The sequence below is a fragment of the Lampris incognitus genome, chromosome 2 (genome assembly GCF_029633865.1).
Source record: "Lampris incognitus isolate fLamInc1 chromosome 2, fLamInc1.hap2, whole genome shotgun sequence".
Classification (NCBI taxonomy): Eukaryota; Metazoa; Chordata; class Actinopteri; order Lampriformes; family Lampridae; genus Lampris; species Lampris incognitus.
Genome location: NC_079212.1, coordinates 16,525,092 through 16,542,061, shown reverse-complemented (window position 1 = coordinate 16,542,061; position 16,970 = coordinate 16,525,092). Strand labels below are relative to the sequence as shown.

At 42.8% G+C, this 16,970-nt stretch overlaps 1 protein-coding gene across 2 annotated transcripts; it reads left to right on the top strand.

Moving 5' to 3' along the window:
* The first annotated feature begins 4,199 nt into the window (after positions 1–4,199).
* Positions 4,200–10,829, top strand: LOC130107635 (sodium- and chloride-dependent GABA transporter 1-like). Of its 2 annotated transcripts, XM_056274330.1 has the most exons (15): positions 4,200–4,428; positions 4,651–4,782; positions 5,055–5,155; positions 5,337–5,446; positions 5,603–5,735; positions 6,477–6,611; positions 6,714–6,817; positions 7,601–7,725; positions 7,925–8,037; positions 8,814–8,945; positions 9,327–9,429; positions 9,752–9,852; positions 10,017–10,184; positions 10,410–10,506; positions 10,549–10,829. In XM_056274330.1, the coding sequence occupies exons 1-15, from the start codon at positions 4,200–4,202 to the stop codon at positions 10,827–10,829; spliced, it is 2,064 nt and encodes a 687-aa protein (XP_056130305.1). The 2 variants fall into 2 exon arrangements, with proteins under 2 accessions (XP_056130305.1, XP_056130304.1); XM_056274329.1 differs by having other exon boundaries at positions 10,410–10,829.
* Positions 10,830–16,970: the final 6,141 nt, after the last annotated feature.

The window sequence follows — 16,970 nt, the reverse complement described above, 5'->3', positions numbered from 1 at the left end:
AATGGTGTGGTTGGACCCAACAACAGGTGGCACTGAGGCCGATCCCACAGTGACAGTTTGCCATTTCAGTATACTGTTTATGATAGAGCAACGCTTCCAGCAGTATTAAACTCCGGTCTTGATACGTACTGGTTGCTACAAAAGATACTAGCTGCCTCTTGCAACATAGCCTAGGATACATTTAAAACAGTTTAATTCGTCTGTTCTCGTGTTGACTTGCAAATACTTTGTCTTAATTCACTTTTATAAAGTTGAAGAATCCTGAATGGTCTGATTTCTTTTCATACTGTTGTAGCCGCATGACGCATGTCATTTTATACATGCAAAACTTACTCAGGTCCACAAAGTTACACAAGACGGGTTTATATTGCTAGCATTAGCATCGTTGAAAAATAACCAAACAATGAGGACAGGTTTGCTAGAAGGCTGAGATGATGACAGACCTGCGCCACATTATCATGACAAATAAAAGACGGGGGAAATTTGTTTAAGCTTATTACAGCTAAAACTTTTTTAACCACTGGCACAGTAGGAGCGACAAGTCGCGAGACAAGAGCTCATTCTTATTCTTCAGTAAGTTTTTCGCAGGCTAGACACTACTCTGGCTCATTGTTGCCTCTTAGGTTTAAGACTGAATTGCACCTATATACGAAAGTTCCGATTACTCGTCAAACAGTTTAAACTATGTCCCGCCTCTGACCGGGCAGATAGTTAGTTTAGAATAATGAGGTGGCACCTGTGGTGGTTCGTACCACCCCAGGCCACTCTTTAGACACGCCCCTGGTTACTACTACCACCACTACTACTACCACTACTGCTACTAGTACTCCTACTCCTACTACTACTACTACTACCACTACTATTCCTAGTACTCCTACTCCTACTACTACTATTACTACTACTACTACTACTACTGCTACTACTACTGCCTTGATGCCCCTAATCATACACAACCAAAGCCTCTTTGCTTCACATTAAACACCTTCCATTCAATATGCACACCTCTAACAAGGATGAATAAAGGATACATGCACATGATGGGATTCTCAGTATTACATGATGTGAGAGAGTGACAGATAGTTTGAAAACACAAAAATACACGAGGGGACAAGTATTGACAACTTAAAAGCATTCACACCAACAACAAGAGCAGTGGACTGAGCTGATGTGGTCACAAGGTTTGTCACAAGCAATTTGTAATGGCTTCACCTGAGTCGTTACGTACACACCACAAGCTGTGTGACAACCGACATGACACCGCACGCAAGGGTCCCTGAGCAGAAGAAGACAACCTGAGCTAAATAAATACATCTGTATGAAATCTGTCTGTCTCGCTATGATTAGTCAAAGAGCTGGTACCTATTTGAAATGAGTTGCATGAAGCTGGCATATACCATGAAACACTTACCATTGCAGTTAAAACTTGAAAGGAAGAAGTAAGTTTTTCTTTTCTTTTCCCTGATGGAAAAACAAAACAAAAAAGGATAACATTTCTGTAACATGGAGTCACTGTCTTGCCGCTTTTGTGCATTATAGATGAGTCCACGAGTTTTTCCCCCCTCTCATATCAGCCCTTCTTTTGTGGAGACCTTTAAGCTTTGACGATTACATGGGAGAGTTGGGACGCTCGCTCCTTACCTCCTACTATATTTACGGACCTCTCTCATCACATTTGCCAGAAAGCGGGCAGTCTCGCCGTCTCAATATGTTCATCTGGAAATGTTAATCGTGCTTTCAACATGCCCCCACTGTTTTGCGCCTCAGCATTAGCTATATTGGCATATTGGAGAGAGAGAGAGAGAGAGAGAGAGAGAGAGAGAGAGAGAGAGAGAGAGAGAGAGAGAGAGAGAGAGAGAGAGAGAGAGAGAGAGAGAGAGAGAGAGAGAGAGAGAGAGAGAGAGGTTGGGGGTGTCATATATTTTGAGGTGGGGGCTGCATGAGAACGCGGGGGCGCCGGAGTAATTTGACAGTTCTGTGAAACTGAAACCCGTGGCACTTTGGAAAAGAAAAGACACTTGCATGCGCGCGCGCGCACGCGCACCATGCATATCAAAGAGGAAGCTCGAAATCGTCCTGTTTCCATCACTTAAAGAATCGTTTCTTTTGCCCTCTCAACGACTTGAGTTCGTTGCAACAGAAAGTCGCCTGTACAAAAGACTATAGGAGGTCAAGGCAAAATAGTAAAAACGCGGAGGAAAAGGGGAGGGGGGGGAAAACAACCCCAAATATGAAACGGTGAAATATTTGGGGGAAAACACGCTCAAACTGCGATTTCGGTGCAGCCTATAGAGTAGGAGGGGGGAGGGTGGGAGGGGGGGATGGGGTGGGGGGTACGACTTTCAGATGACATTGAGGCTGTGTGGATGGGAGTTGAGAACTGCGCTCTCCTCCGCGTCTCCTGCTTGTTGATGTTAGACAGTCGCACAAGGCGAAGCGGCTGCTGCTCGCCTTCATTCCGCCCGCCTCGTCAGCCGGACAACTCCCGCCGCCGCCGCCACCATCACCACTAAAACAAGAAGAAGAAGAAGAAGAAGAAGAAGAAAACAACGGGATTTTTTACGCGTAGCTACACCTTTGCAGCCCGGGACACCCCTGACGTTTCGTTTCCCCCGAGTCTTTTGATGGAAATAAAATATATGCATGTTCCACGAGAAACTGGAAGTTTACAACTTCGGGAGGAATCTACGGATACCTCGTCTCAAGACTCGCGGCGAGCAGCGCATCCTCGGTGGCAGCTGGGAACACAGAGTCACTGTGAGTACCAAACTGAGATGCTTTGTGTGTGTGTGTGTGTGTGTGTGTGTGTGTGTGTGTGTGTGTGTGTGTGTGTGTGTGTGTGTGTGTGTGTGTGTGTGTGTGTGTGTGTGTGTGTGTGTGTGTGTGTGTGTGTGTGTGAGAGAACATACACACACATGCGTGAACGCCATGCAGATGAGTCGCACTGTTTTCCAGCGGATGCTACAAAAAAACACATTTTTTTTTATCACATTTTCTCGTGTTATGATCGGAGATAATCACGTCAATTAGACTGTTACTGAAACTGTCAGCGTTATTACGGGCAGTGTAAGGAGGCTATAAGGAGCTCTGGGCCATATGCCGAGGTCAGTTAACTGTAACGTCGGTTGCTGTGCCAGGTGTATTGGATTGTGGAAATGTTTAAGACGCATTGTAACGCGCGCAACAGACCAAGATCAGCCGGTCTGGCCCGAGGTGGCTTCTTTGTGAAGCCTGACGCGTAAAGGCTTCCCGCTTTAGACAGCCCTTTGTCTCCACCGTAGGCGACCGTGTTTCGGTTGTGTTTGAGACATATTGCTCCCTGACGCTTGGAAATGGTGTCTGTGGCGAATTGTTGGTGAAATCTGCAGGTGGTAAGTTGGATACGATGCCCCCGTTATGCTATTTGGCATCGCTCTGGCACGTTTTACGCGTGAGGTGTAATGTTTAATAGGATGCCAGAATAGGTCTGAAAGTTGTTTTTTCTTACCTTTTATTAATTGATGTTGGGAACGTGTGCATTTCTTGGACTGACTTGGCAACCTTACTTTGTTTTGTCTGTCGTGTGTTCTGCACTATACACTGTTGTGAATTGGTGCTGTTTTCTCGAGGGGGGGGGTCCTGCGTGGCTGTAATCGATGTTTTGTTTTTTATTTTTTATTTCTATTTTTTTGTTTTTTGGGTCATGGTTGTTGAGTCTGCGACACTGAATGAGACATTTGTCAAGAATCCAAATCTATAACAGAGGCTCTTTAAAGGGGGGTGGGGGTGGTAAATGCAATGTTTCACGGTGATATAGTAATTGTTAACGGCTCAGAATTGTCTTCTAATTTTCTTCCACCTGCCAATGACAGTTCATCTAATTGATAAACATGTTCACGCTCGCTTCATCAATTAGCCAGTTTGAGCGCGCTCCGAGAAACCGACCGACTGCTCTATTCACGATTCCAGGTTAACGGCAACTGAGGAGCTGCACGCGCCAGTGTGTGTGTGTGAGTGTGTGCGTGTGTGTGTGTGAGTGAGTGATTGTGTGCGTGTGTGAGTGTGTGTGTGTGTGTGTGTGTGAGGGAGAGAGTGTATCAGGCTGCACCTCCTCCAGACATTCGGTACAAAAGGTTTGGTGAAAAGCCGCGAAGCTGCTGTCTACGTGGACCGGTGCTGAAGCCTCCCGTCCGACTGCCAGGACCTCTGCCAAAACCAGAGACATGGCGACGAACGGCACCAAAACGGACGGCCAAGTGGCAGAACTGAACGAAGTGGCCACTAATGACAAGCCCAAGTCGCTGGATGTCAAGCCCGAGAAGAAGAAAAAAGACATCCCCGATAGAGAGACGTGGGGGGGGAGATTTGATTTCCTCCTGTCGTGTGTAGGTTATGCAATTGGACTGGGCAACGTGTGGAGGTTCCCCTACCTCTGTGGAAAGAACGGTGGAGGTAAACAATTTTCACAACTTATAATGCAAAAATTGCGTGGCCCCCCCATTTTATCCCCCTCATAATGTCTATCAGTCAGCCCTGCATGGAGATTTTGCAGCCCCCCCAATTCGGTGGCTCGTGCGTTGCGTTTGTGATGCAAAAAAAAAAATAATGCAGCAGTAGTGCACTTGTGCATTTTTTGTTTACCATGCTTACATTAATCTCCGTTTGTCTACCCAGGGGCCTTCTTGATTCCCTATTTTTTGACTCTCATATTTGCTGGGGTCCCCTTGTTTCTACTGGAATGCTCCCTTGGTCAATACACCTCCATTGGAGGGCTTGGTGTATGGAAACTGGCGCCTATGTTTAAAGGTATACCAGGAGAAAATAGCCTCTGAACAATTGATTCTTTTGTTTTTTTTCTCTCTCTCTCTCCAGGTTTTATTCAAGATAAATTGTCTGTAATAAACGACATTTTGTTGAAATTAACGATGGAGATATAGTCTCTCATCCGTTCACTGTGCTTTGTATTTTGGCAGTGGCTATTGCATTGAACATCTGTGTACATAAGAAGCCAAGCAGCTTTATGAGAACGCTGTCTCTTGAATAGAAAAAAAAAACCATAATCCATTTCTGTATGATAGGTGTTGGCCTTGCAGCAGCCGTCCTGTCCTTCTGGCTTAACATTTACTACATTGTAATCATTGCCTGGGCCATTTACTACCTGTACAACTCCTTCACCACAGTAAGTAACCGCAAATGGTTCGTGATTCACGCCGGAAAATTACTTCACGGTCAAGGTTTCTCTCTCAGCTCGCCGAGGGTCCTAACATAACATGCCTGTTAATTTCATTTTCAACCTTTAAAAATGTGTCTAGGAGCGGGGTAGGGGGGAAAAAAAGACACTGTGTACTTGTGTTTTGCAGGATCTGCCATGGAGCTCGTGTAATAATCCGTGGAACACGGAGAAATGCTACACAAACTACAGCATCCTAGATACCACCAACCTCACCAGCGCGGTGGCGGAGTTTTGGCAGTAAGCTATTGAATCTCTCTTGCCTCAAAACAGCACGCATCTTTTACAGTACCTTGCATGCCCACTTGAGATGGATAAAAGACGAGCCCCCTTTGCTGCACAGCAATCTATCCACTGTGGATAATAGCGCTATTGTTGCTTGCTCTGATCTTATAGACACAACATGCATCAAATGACCGATGGCTTGGAAAAACCAGGCCAGATCCGAGCGCCACTGGCTATAACACTGGCCATCGCCTGGGTCCTTGTGTACTTCTGTATCTGGAAAGGGGTCAGCTGGACAGGGAAGGTAAGAGATGAAACTCGCTCGGCCAGATTCGGGTTTCTGAGGCCTCCCGCCCCCGTGTCGATCCCAACAGGGTTTGGCGTGCGACAGCTACGCGATGTTAATTGTTCTCATGTCACCTCATCTATCATTTAGATTGCGGTGAGCGTTGTTCAAATTGATTTTAGAGTACGAGGAAAGACATCAAACGCCGATGTGCACTAATCCCACTCAGCCTCATACTAGCTTCCCTAATTCCATTTCTCCTGACACAGTGTCTATGCTGTGTGCACATCCACGATAGGAGGAGCAACAATCAGCCATACGCCACAATCTGGTTTAGTCTCGTCCCTTCACTTGCAGCTGTTTCCCTCCCCGGTGGTGCCACATTTCAGAAGTCTCCTGTGTCACGTGACCATGCCAAATAAAATTGGTTTTGGTTGTGAAATAGACCACCCCCCCACCCCTACCCATTTCCCCCACAAACCACGAGTCAAATGTGATGAAAGCATCGAGGAAGGGGGAGTTGAGTAAACCTGAGATTGCACTGAATGTCTGCATATTGACTGTATATTTGGTCTTTTTATCCGCTTTCTCTTTCTTTTTGCGAGTGACTGAAGAGCGTAAATCTGGAAAAAACTTAATTTCTTGTATGAAAAGGTCTTTCTGGTTTGGAAAATTCTGCATGCAACATTTACACATATCATTACCATGCTTTGGTAGTGTGCATTGCCTCCCTGCTGATGAGTCTCCCACTTTTTATAGGTGGTCTACTTCTCAGCTACATACCCCTATTTTATGCTGTTTATCCTCTTCATCCGTGGGGTGACTCTACCTGGAGCTAAAGATGGGATCCTGTTCTACATCACGCCGGACTTTGAAAAACTCAAACAATCGGAGGTAATGACATGTTATGCTTTGGCAGATCGATACTTAACTCTTGCATGCCTTGCTGAGCACTTCCTGTTTGCAGGCAGCTAAATGGTTGTCTTCCTTTGTCAGGTATGGCTGGATGCAGCCACACAGATATTTTTCTCTTATGGATTGGGACTGGGGTCCCTTATAGCGCTGGGTAGCTACAACACGTTCAATAACAATGTTTACAGGTAAGAATAGATGCAATTGCCTTTTTTTGTGCTTTTCTTTGGACCAAAAACAATAAAATAAAAAAAATGCATCTGCTTACTGAGAAAATTAAAAATGTGAATGTAAGTGGAGGGATAATGTGGCAAGACTCAATACATCACTGCATATCCTAACTACTAAGTCATGAACATAGACAGAACAGTGATACCAGTGTGGAGTATTATTACAGACTTTTATTAAGCTTGTAGTGAACTGCCACTGTGATGACGATAATAAATTAAAAGAGGAAGAGGGTTTATCACACTGGTTTACGTAATAGAGGATATCCATGTGGGATAAACCAACGCTGATTGCCAAGCTGCAGCCTTTTCTCCAGCACCAGCATGGTACTGGGTCACACAAACAGCTTATTAACAGTACAACAATAGACTACAAGTTGCCCCCCCCCACCCCTCCCAGTCTGGTTGTGGATGGTTCAGTCATAGCCATATTAAGCAAGATTCTTACAATTAAATCTAGAAAGAGATCCAATTCTAAAGGTTTTATTGTTGATATAACTTTTAATCTTTATTTATTGTGCAAGAACATCTGTGGCAATAAATTTTTAAAAAATCTAGTATTGTATAGGAAACATAAAAGCGACCAGCGGTGATACGTTCTATCAGACAGCATGATTTAGTGTTTTTTTTTGGGGGGGGGGGGGATTCATCACAGATCATTTTCAGGGGAGTTTTGGTAAAAGAGGACATCACAGATCACTAAGAGCTTTGACAATAGGCCCGATTCATGTCTCCTCTCTCCAGAGACTCTGTCATAGTGTGCTGCATCAACTCGTGCACCAGCATGTTTGCTGGCTTCGTCATCTTCTCCATTGTTGGCTTCATGGCACACGTGACAAAGAAATCCATTGCCGACGTAGCAGCCTCAGGTAACCGCTGAGCGCATATGCCTTCCACCATAATTGTTCCTTCAGCGCACACAAAAAAAAGGGCGCTTGTCATTGACTCTGACTCCTGCACACGGATTTTGCAATCTCTTTCACCTCAAATCGCGTAGCTGCAATAAATAATGCTCCAGCTCTATGAGAACCAACCACGTGAAAAATGATTTTGCCGTTTGCTATTCAGGTCCAGGCTTGGCTTTCCTGGCCTACCCAGAGGCTGTAACCCAGCTGCCTGTGTCTCCGCTCTGGGCCATTCTGTTTTTCTCTATGTTGCTCATGCTGGGGATAGACAGCCAGGTAAGGGGCTTGGAGATGCTGTACTTGTGTTCTGACCTAAATTTGTGAGCGCAGGTACATATCATTCCGCTCCCCCATGCTCTCGCTGCGTGATAAGCTTACAATTTGCTCCTTGTGGATAGCTGAGCTTTGACATCTGCTGTCAAGGCCTTTTATTTGCAACTACATCTACTCCATATGCCCAGAGGTTTCAATTTCTGTGTCTCTGCACTTGTGCGTGCGATTTTTGGGTTAGAATAAGGCTGCTGAAACCAGACCGTGATGCTTAATGCAGCGACACACCTGCTACGATAACTAGCTCCTCACAGTAAAATACATTAATCGCACTGTGCCTTAGTAATGGCGCTTTTGCATAACAGACCTATTACCAAGATGGCCTGTATCACGAGGCCGCTTGGTCATTCAGAAGATTATGTTGACTATTTTGTTCCATAGTTTTGAGCACACTGCGATCTTCTGCTATCTGTCATTGTAAGTCAGCCTCACCATTAAAATGAGGCTTGCTTGTTAAAGGATAAGCAGTGAAAATCTGACCATTATGAAAAGAAAAAAATGCAAAAAGCAAAAGTCAACTAGAAATGTTTCGCAAAAAAAAAATTAAAAAAATTCTAAATGCTTATCTTTTAATCAGCATGCTTGCTATTTCTATTTCAGTTTTCTATTGATCTCCATCCAATAAATCAATATCATTATTATAAATGTGCATGAACGGCAGCAATGTAAAACCACTGCATAGTGTTCAGGCTTAACGCTACATTTCTGATTCCTCCCCCCAGTTCTGCACTGTCGAGGGTTTCATCACTGCATTGGTGGATGAGTTTCCCAGGGTGCTTAGGGGCAGAAGAGAGCTCTTCATTGCAGTTGTCTGCCTGGTGTCCTATGTGATTGGCCTGTCTAACATCACACAGGTACAGTGGGCCATCCTACGCTTTTGTTACACTGCGATATGCTCCAATACAATAATACTTCATTGTCTGATTGCTCAGAAATTTGCATCCTTAGAGGCTCAGTTTCAGACAAGTGTAAGTAATGCATAGAGAAACAGGAATTACTCCCCCTCCCCCAAGTTAGTGCTGTTTAAATTAAAAAATTAAATTAAAAAAAAATTAAAATTAAAAATTAAAATTAAAATTTATAGCTGTGGGATGGCCAGGGTAAATATGCAGATGAATCGCCCTTGGGTTTTGGTCATCTTTTCTTGGCACCAAATGCTCCCAAGAGACGAGTATGTTGTGCTGCATCTGTAAATAGACTCTTTGTATGACAGATATCCATTTTTCTGCAACCAGGGTGGTATCTATGTGTTCAAGCTGTTTGACTACTACTCTGCCAGTGGAATGTGTCTGCTCTTCTTGGTCTTCTTTGAGTGCATCTCCATATCCTGGTGCTACGGTACGTATCGTCCGTGCATCACTGAGTATACAGGCCCCACCTCCCAAAACAAACACAAAGGGGAAAAAAATTTGTCGCAAAACAGAATCCTCCCTCTCAAATTGACACTGTCAAAGGTGTGGGTGAATTGGAAGATTATACGGCATTTTAACCTCGCCCCAATCCATAGATGATAGTGTAGGTTCAAACACTGCTCAGCCTCAAGGACATGATCACTTACGTGTCACACATCACCTTGCTCATTATCATGCATGGCAGACCAGCGGCAAATTGAAATAAAATGGATATGAATATTTTGGTCATACATTCATTTGTCTCGCAGGTGTGAACAAGTTCTACGACAACATCCAAGAGATGATTGGCTACAAGCCTTGTATATGGTGGAAGCTGTGCTGGGTGGTGTTCACCCCTCTCATTGTCGCTGTGAGTACACCGCAAACACAGCTGTTGAGCCAAGGTCATGACACTGAAAATGAAAATGATAAATAAAGTCAATATTACCTGCCTTGAGCCATGTCAGACTGAGACAGTGCCGCCTGAAACCAGCGATGTCAGGATGCATAAAGTGTGTCCCGTGTCTCCCACAGGGGGTGTTCCTGTTCAGCGCCGTACAAATGGTCCCTCTCACCATGGGAGACTATGTGTTTCCAGGCTGGGGCCAGGGAGTGGGTTGGCTCATGGCAATGTCCTCCATGATTCTCATACCGGGCTACATGATCTACATGTATCTCGGGCTCAAGGGCACCTACAAAGAGGTGAGAATAAACGTTTGGGCTTGTTGGATGAAGTTTACAGACATCACTCTTTTACATGTACCGTGCACCAGTCTTGATCTACAATCTTGCGTAAACCTTCTTAAGTCAAGTCAATTTTATTTGTATAGCCCAATATCACAAACTACAAATTTGCCTCAGCAGGCTTCTTACATAATCCTTACGTCATTTTGTTGTAACATAACTGTCTTTGTCACTTTCTCCCAGCGACTTCGGTTTATGCTTCAGCCTCCCGCTGTAGTCAGACGGCCCCAAGAGAACGGACCCGAGCAGCAGGTGGAAACCAACACAGCTAACCTGGCCAGTCCTGCCAATCCGGCCAGCCCGGCCAGCCCGGCCAACCCAGCTCCTGCAAATCCTGCTAGCCCTACCAATCCGGCTCCCGCCAACTCAACTAGTCCAACGACCCCAGCTAACCCGGCTCCGCCAGCTAACCCGGCCACTGCCACTAGCCCGGTGAACCCAGCAGCCAGTCCCACCACCACCACAACCACCAGTCCGGCTAACCCCACCACCACAACCAGCCCCATCAGCCCACCGCCCAACCCAGCAAGCCCAACAGAGCCGGTCAATCCACCGAACATAAGTCCGACCACTAACCTGACCAATGCTGAAGCCAACGTCTAGATGAGAAAGAAACCCTCATGGAGAGTGTAGACAAAAGAGAACATTACAAAGGACTTCCAAGATTTTAATTGATTCACCTACCTCCGGGGGCAATATGTGATCAAAAGAGATTTTCAAACCATCTTTCATTTTTTTCTGCGTTTGCAAGACCAAGCCAATAATGTCTTATTGTTGGTTTGTATTCTGAATACAAAATCAATGACTGTTAGTGTTCACAAATACTACCATAAATCTAAATTTAAAAAAAATGTAGACATACTGTGTAATACTATGAGAAAAAGACAAAAAAAAACCATAAAAACTAGAATAGCAATTTGTTGAATATCTTCATGAATCAAGTAAATACAGTGTGAATATAGTAGATGAAGTAGTGAACAAAATTGACATCACAGGAGAGTGCAAGGGGAAAGGGGTCAATTTTATCGTGGCTGTTTACCGAACCTCACACAGTTGTCTCTTTCCCAAACGTGGCACTCTGTTGAGGTAAACCGCCGGCTCCGTGGCGAACGGGGAACTCTTGAGTAAGCACAATGCCAATAAGAAGTTAACGTCAAGGAAGCCCTGGAGTGATCCAGTACCTGTTGCAAAAGATTTTCTGTGAGAGAGAGCAAGAGAGAGAGAGAGACTGTTATTTTTCATTCCTTTTTTGAGTAAAGAAAAAAAAAAGAAGAAAATTTTATGTGATTGAAACATTTTTAGAATTATTTTTAGGATGTTTTCTACTCTATATGTGTTGTGACGGAGGACCAAAATCATAGGCAGACAAAAGCAAAAACTATGCCATTTAGTGTTTGGTTGGCAAAGCACAGGGTACGAAGAGGAAAAAAAATATATATATAAAGTACAAAGTACAAAAAGCACAGGGTTAGAAAAGTGATTTACGGACATCGACAACCCCTTAAATGCTGACAGTCAATCCTGTTTACGTCTTGCATGCTTTCCTCGGGAACAACAGTGAAGTTTCTGAAATGTCTCCTGACCAAGAAAAGTACAAAATTATAATAATAAAAAAATAAAAATAAAATAAAATAAACAACAGAGAAGGCCTTAAGCCAGTTAACCACCAATTTCTATACGAAGCCATAGTCTGTTTACACGACTGGGCTAACCTACAGAATACTACTTTGTATGCTACCACACACACACAAAAAAAAAAACCCTGGAGCAACTCTGTGTTTAAATCCAGTCATTTATTTTGCTCATTATGTGTACTGATCAATTATACTTTGATCAATATGTATTCAGCAATACATATATGTAGATGTATAGGTGCAGGCCGGTAGGCAAGTGGTCTGTGGCTCCTTTAAGTTTACGTTGTCGTTGCTTTACTAGCGAAAAGCACAAAGCTTTAATTTCCACACTTTCGTCACGGCGTGTTAGGACAATGCTAGTTTGCTTCCATGGCAGCTACTGTGAAAGGCATCTGATCGAACGGGGCGTGTTCACATGGTGGGAAGGGGGGGGGGGAAAGGGCGAAAACAACCGAGGGAAAATGTGAAACGGCTAACAACAACAGTTCATGTCCTGTGAATTTTGTATAAAGTTACTCTACCACAGTTTTCTCTGGAACTTTGTTGTAAAACTGTACCGTGTAAAACATGTAACTGTGAATGTCTGTAATTCATTGGAAGTTATTGTCTAAATGTTGAGGAGAAGAAGAAGAAGAAGGAAAAAAAACAAAAAACAAAGAAGAAGAATTCTAACGAAGTTGCTGTTTTCTGCAATAATATTTTGATCACAGAAAGTAAAGCACCTATCTTACAGAAATATACAAAATGACGATGACAATGAAGATGCTGATGACTATATTAAAAATAGAAACTATGTCTAGTTAAAATACTATTGTTTTGTATATTTTTAACTGTCTCACTGCCTAATGTAAAACATAATATAAACCTGATATGTATCTAAATGGTGTCACATGATAAAGCACGATTGTCATGTAATACAAAACAAAACGACTGAAAAAAATAAAATAAAGAATTATAGAAAATATGGAGATAAGACGTGCCTGACATGTGCGTGATAGAATGTGTGTGTTTGATGTAGAGGCCTCGTGCTCTCAACAATGCAGCTTTTGTTTAGGAAATTAGGTTACTAACAAATGTCCCATCAAAAACAAAAAGGAAAGAAAAAAAAAGAAAAAAGAAGGAAATGCATTCTGCACCCCGGATCCTCCTGAAGTTAATTGGCTATTGTTTCCTGTCTTGGAAATAAATCCTTTTGTTGTTCATAGAGTATTTCTGGTGAATACATTTGCACATTTAAGTGTGCGTGTAAAAAAAAAAAAACCGACAAAGGGGGATTAAGTCGTAGGAGAATTTAAACAGCTGTCGAAGCGTAGTAAAGCCGTGTTTACGTCCTGATGTGGGTGCGAGGCTAGGTTGGAGACAAACCTAAAGGAAAAGACACCTTTTGCTGGTTCAGTGGCAAGAGGTGGTGATCCGTATCTGCATGCCATAGGGGTAGAGGAGGAACCAAGCACGAGTTTTGAAAGATTGCTGGAATATGAAGAAAAAAAAACATCGAAAGGAAAGAGAGTAAAATGTCTGAAACCCATGCCTTGTGGTGTGTTGAGCGTCAGAAACACACACTGATAGTGAGGCCACAGCAGGCTAGAAAAACATCACCACAAAACAGCTCCGGCCCTGGGGCCTGGCGTGCCCGCCTGCCCCATCTCCCCAACCTCTTAGTGTGTGTCTGTGCTCGTGTGCATGTGCGTGTGTGTCTGTGTGTGTGTGTGTGTTTCTATGTGTGTGTACGTGTGCCTGTGTCTTCTCCCCCACCTCTTGCAGTTGCTGCTTCCATTAGCTTCCAGTGTGATAAAAGAGACGGCACCAGCTGACACCACAACAATGAGTCGCACATGGATGAAAGAATGAGATGTCCCCTTTAGTAGCTCATGGCAAACTGTCTCTCTCTCTCTCTCTCTCTCTCTCTCTCTCTCTCTCTCTCTCTCTCTCTCTCTCTCTCTCTCTCTCTCTCTCTCTCTCTCTCTCTCTCTCTCTCTCTCACACACACACACACACACATATATACAGTGAGAGAGAGAGAGAGAAACAGAAAGCGAATAAGGGAGGAGGAAGCAGGGAGACATAGAATGCAGGGATGAAAAGTACGAGTATATTGGGGTTTGAATAATGGCCCTAATGGCATCCCATATAAACTAGCCATTGATGGATGACTTGCTAACCTCCTTTATTCCCAGTTGTGTAATTTAGCATCATTACCTATGAAAACCAGTCAGCACTGAGAAAACCTAAACTGATGTCTTATGTCCGCAAAAGCAATAGATCATCATTTTCCACTGTGGAAGACAGAAGAAGGAAGCTCTTCATTAGTTGGATGCAATCAGGCAGAACGCAATTAGTCTTGGGTTAAGGTCAGCAATTTATACTTGTTTCACCTTTGATAGATTGAGTTTTTTTAAAGAAAAAATTACATGTCACTCGTTTTGCTTGGCTTTTGACATGGTGTTACATGTACATAATATGTTGTTATTTGTATGAAAGAAACACAAATAGGTCTATATCATATATATATATACATATATATATATATGATATATAATATGATGTGATACAATATTATATGATGTAATACATGATATGATGTGATATGATATGACACAATACTATATATGATGTGATATAATGATGACACAATACTATATGATATGATGTGAAATGATATGACAGGATGATACAATACTATATATGATGTGATATAATGATGACACAATACTATATGATATGATGTGAAATGATATGACAGGATGATACAATACTATATATGATGTGATATAATGATGACACAATACTATATGATATGATGTGATATGATATGATAGGATGATACAGTATTATATGATATGATGTGATATAATGATGACACAATACTATATTATATGATGTGATATGATGATACAATACTATATGATGATATATGATGTGAATCAATACTATATATGATATGATATGATATAATGTGATACAATACTATATGATAGGATATTGTGTGATGTTATACAATATCATATGATATGATATGATATATTATTTTTATGATATGATATGATATGATGCTATACAATCTATATGATATATGTTATAAGATATGATGTGATGTTATACAATATGATATACTATATGATATGATGTGTTGATTGCTCATAAACTAGCACTACCAATAATAGTTAATACGTTTAATCAATATGAATATAATTTTGCATATTAAGTATTTTTTTGTGCATTTTTTCAAGTAGAAAGCAGACTGTCTAAATGCCAATCCTTTCTATTTTGTGGAGAGGAGATCTGAGAAGGGGACATCGTTTGGTGTTTAGCATTTCTTGGCACTGACTGTGGCGAGCCTATTTTTAAAGTTAAAGAGTGCTTGCAGTGTGGCCACGAGAGAGGAAACTGAAGGCGCAAACTGGTGATCCATGATGCTTTTATGAAAGGATGACAGAACACTACAGCTTATAAACTCGCACAGGCTGCAATGATTAATCCTCATAACCCACTTAGAGGTAGCAAACTAATTCTGCTGTGCAGATGAAAGGACCGATACTTGTGTTTATGGGTTGTTGGGGCTATTTTTTTTTTTTTGGGCCATTTTTCTTAACCTACATATTTATAAAGGTTCCAAAGGATTTCTTGTTATATCGTTATGGGTCGTCAAACCTGTATTTTGTTTTCTTGAACCGGATTTGTATGTGATCATTTGTGACATTTCGAGTCCGATGCATTTGGGCTGCCCTAGACTTCTGTCTGAGGTGCGCCCACCCGAGAATTCAAAGCAAATACATTAATGAATAACTAATTTTTTTTTTTTGCAGATGCATGAATCTACATATCAATGTAATCAGGGGACGTTGTGTGCATGGCTATTTCCAGCAGAGGGGATGAGAGGATGTCAAGCATGCAAAGCCTCTCTGCATATATGCTAATCAGACTCTGTTTTCTACTCTGACTGTGAACCTTGCTGAAATGAGCATGTTTACCAACGCACTTTTTGGAAGCAAAACCCTTTCCCCCGTTGCACTTAAACACAACCTGCACGACTGCACACACACACACACATATCAGGCAGACATTTAGTCAAGACATCTGTCTGATCTGTGAGATGAATGGGTGCACGCCGTAGACGAGAGGCAGTGTAGCCCCTATGGTTTCCTTCTTTGATATGTTCTTGTGACACGGCAAATATTTTGGTTACTTAAGGGCAGCACAACTCGTAGGGCAAGCGGAGCATAAGGTTCCGGTGCAGATGGACCGTGCAGACGTTGAGGCATACGCCGAAGAGGTTGGCCTGTCATACCTCATAAGAGCTCATCTCCCTCGCCATGAGGATATGCAAGGGTTCGATTTTACAAACCTCCCTTTTATGGAAATTATGCAGCCTCTTTAAAGAGGTAGCGTTCAATTTACATTACATTACCCTTCCCCCATCAACCCCCCCACCCCACCCCTGGCAGCTTCCATAAACCCACAATATTAAATCGAGAACCTCTACTGGTCCGTCTCTCCGCAATATCAACATTGTTCCCATTTGAATTACATTTGGACACATAGAGGCCTGTTTTCCCACGGGATCAAGACAGGGGATAGCATTATCGACCACTGGGACAAGTGAAGGAGGAGCCATTGTGACTAAAATGAAACGGGAAAAGAGGAGGAATTTAAACAATAAAAAAAGGCATTTTTAGCTAATAAAGAAGCGGTCCCCCGCTACGTTCAGTTTGCTCTAGCCCATCTTGTCTTTTGTCATGGCTTATAACATCTCCCCAGTGTGCCAGAGGCTTATTGAAGAGTCACTGTAGATTACAGCCTGGGTCAAACGCAGCATGCAAATCAGGGCCAGAAAACGGCAAAGCGAAACACAGAAAGCGAAAACGAGAATAAGGATGGAGGCTATCGAGAGAAACTAGTATTGGTCTTTTTATTGTATAAACTTGTCGCATACCTTGTGGAATTAGCCAATATTTCGGTGAGACCATAACAACGCGTGTGTGTGTGTATGTGTGTACCAGGTTTTTCTATCCTAATGGGGATATTTGGTCCCCATTACAATAGAAAAACCTGAAACCACCTCCCTTGTGGGGACATTTTATGGGTCCCCGTGAGGAAAAGGGTCCATTTT

Excerpts from the sequence above, each read along its gene's own strand:
- LOC130107635 (XM_056274329.1), top strand. The coding sequence starts at position 4,200 with ATGGCGACGAACGGCACCAAAACGGACGGCCAAGTGGCAGAACTGAAC. Across the intron at positions 5,736-6,476 it reads GGGTCAGCTGGACAGGGAAG|GTGGTCTACTTCTCAGCTAC; the intron begins GTAAGAGATGAA and ends CACTTTTTATAG. Across the intron at positions 9,853-10,016 it reads TCACCCCTCTCATTGTCGCT|GGGGTGTTCCTGTTCAGCGC; the intron begins GTGAGTACACCG and ends TGTCTCCCACAG.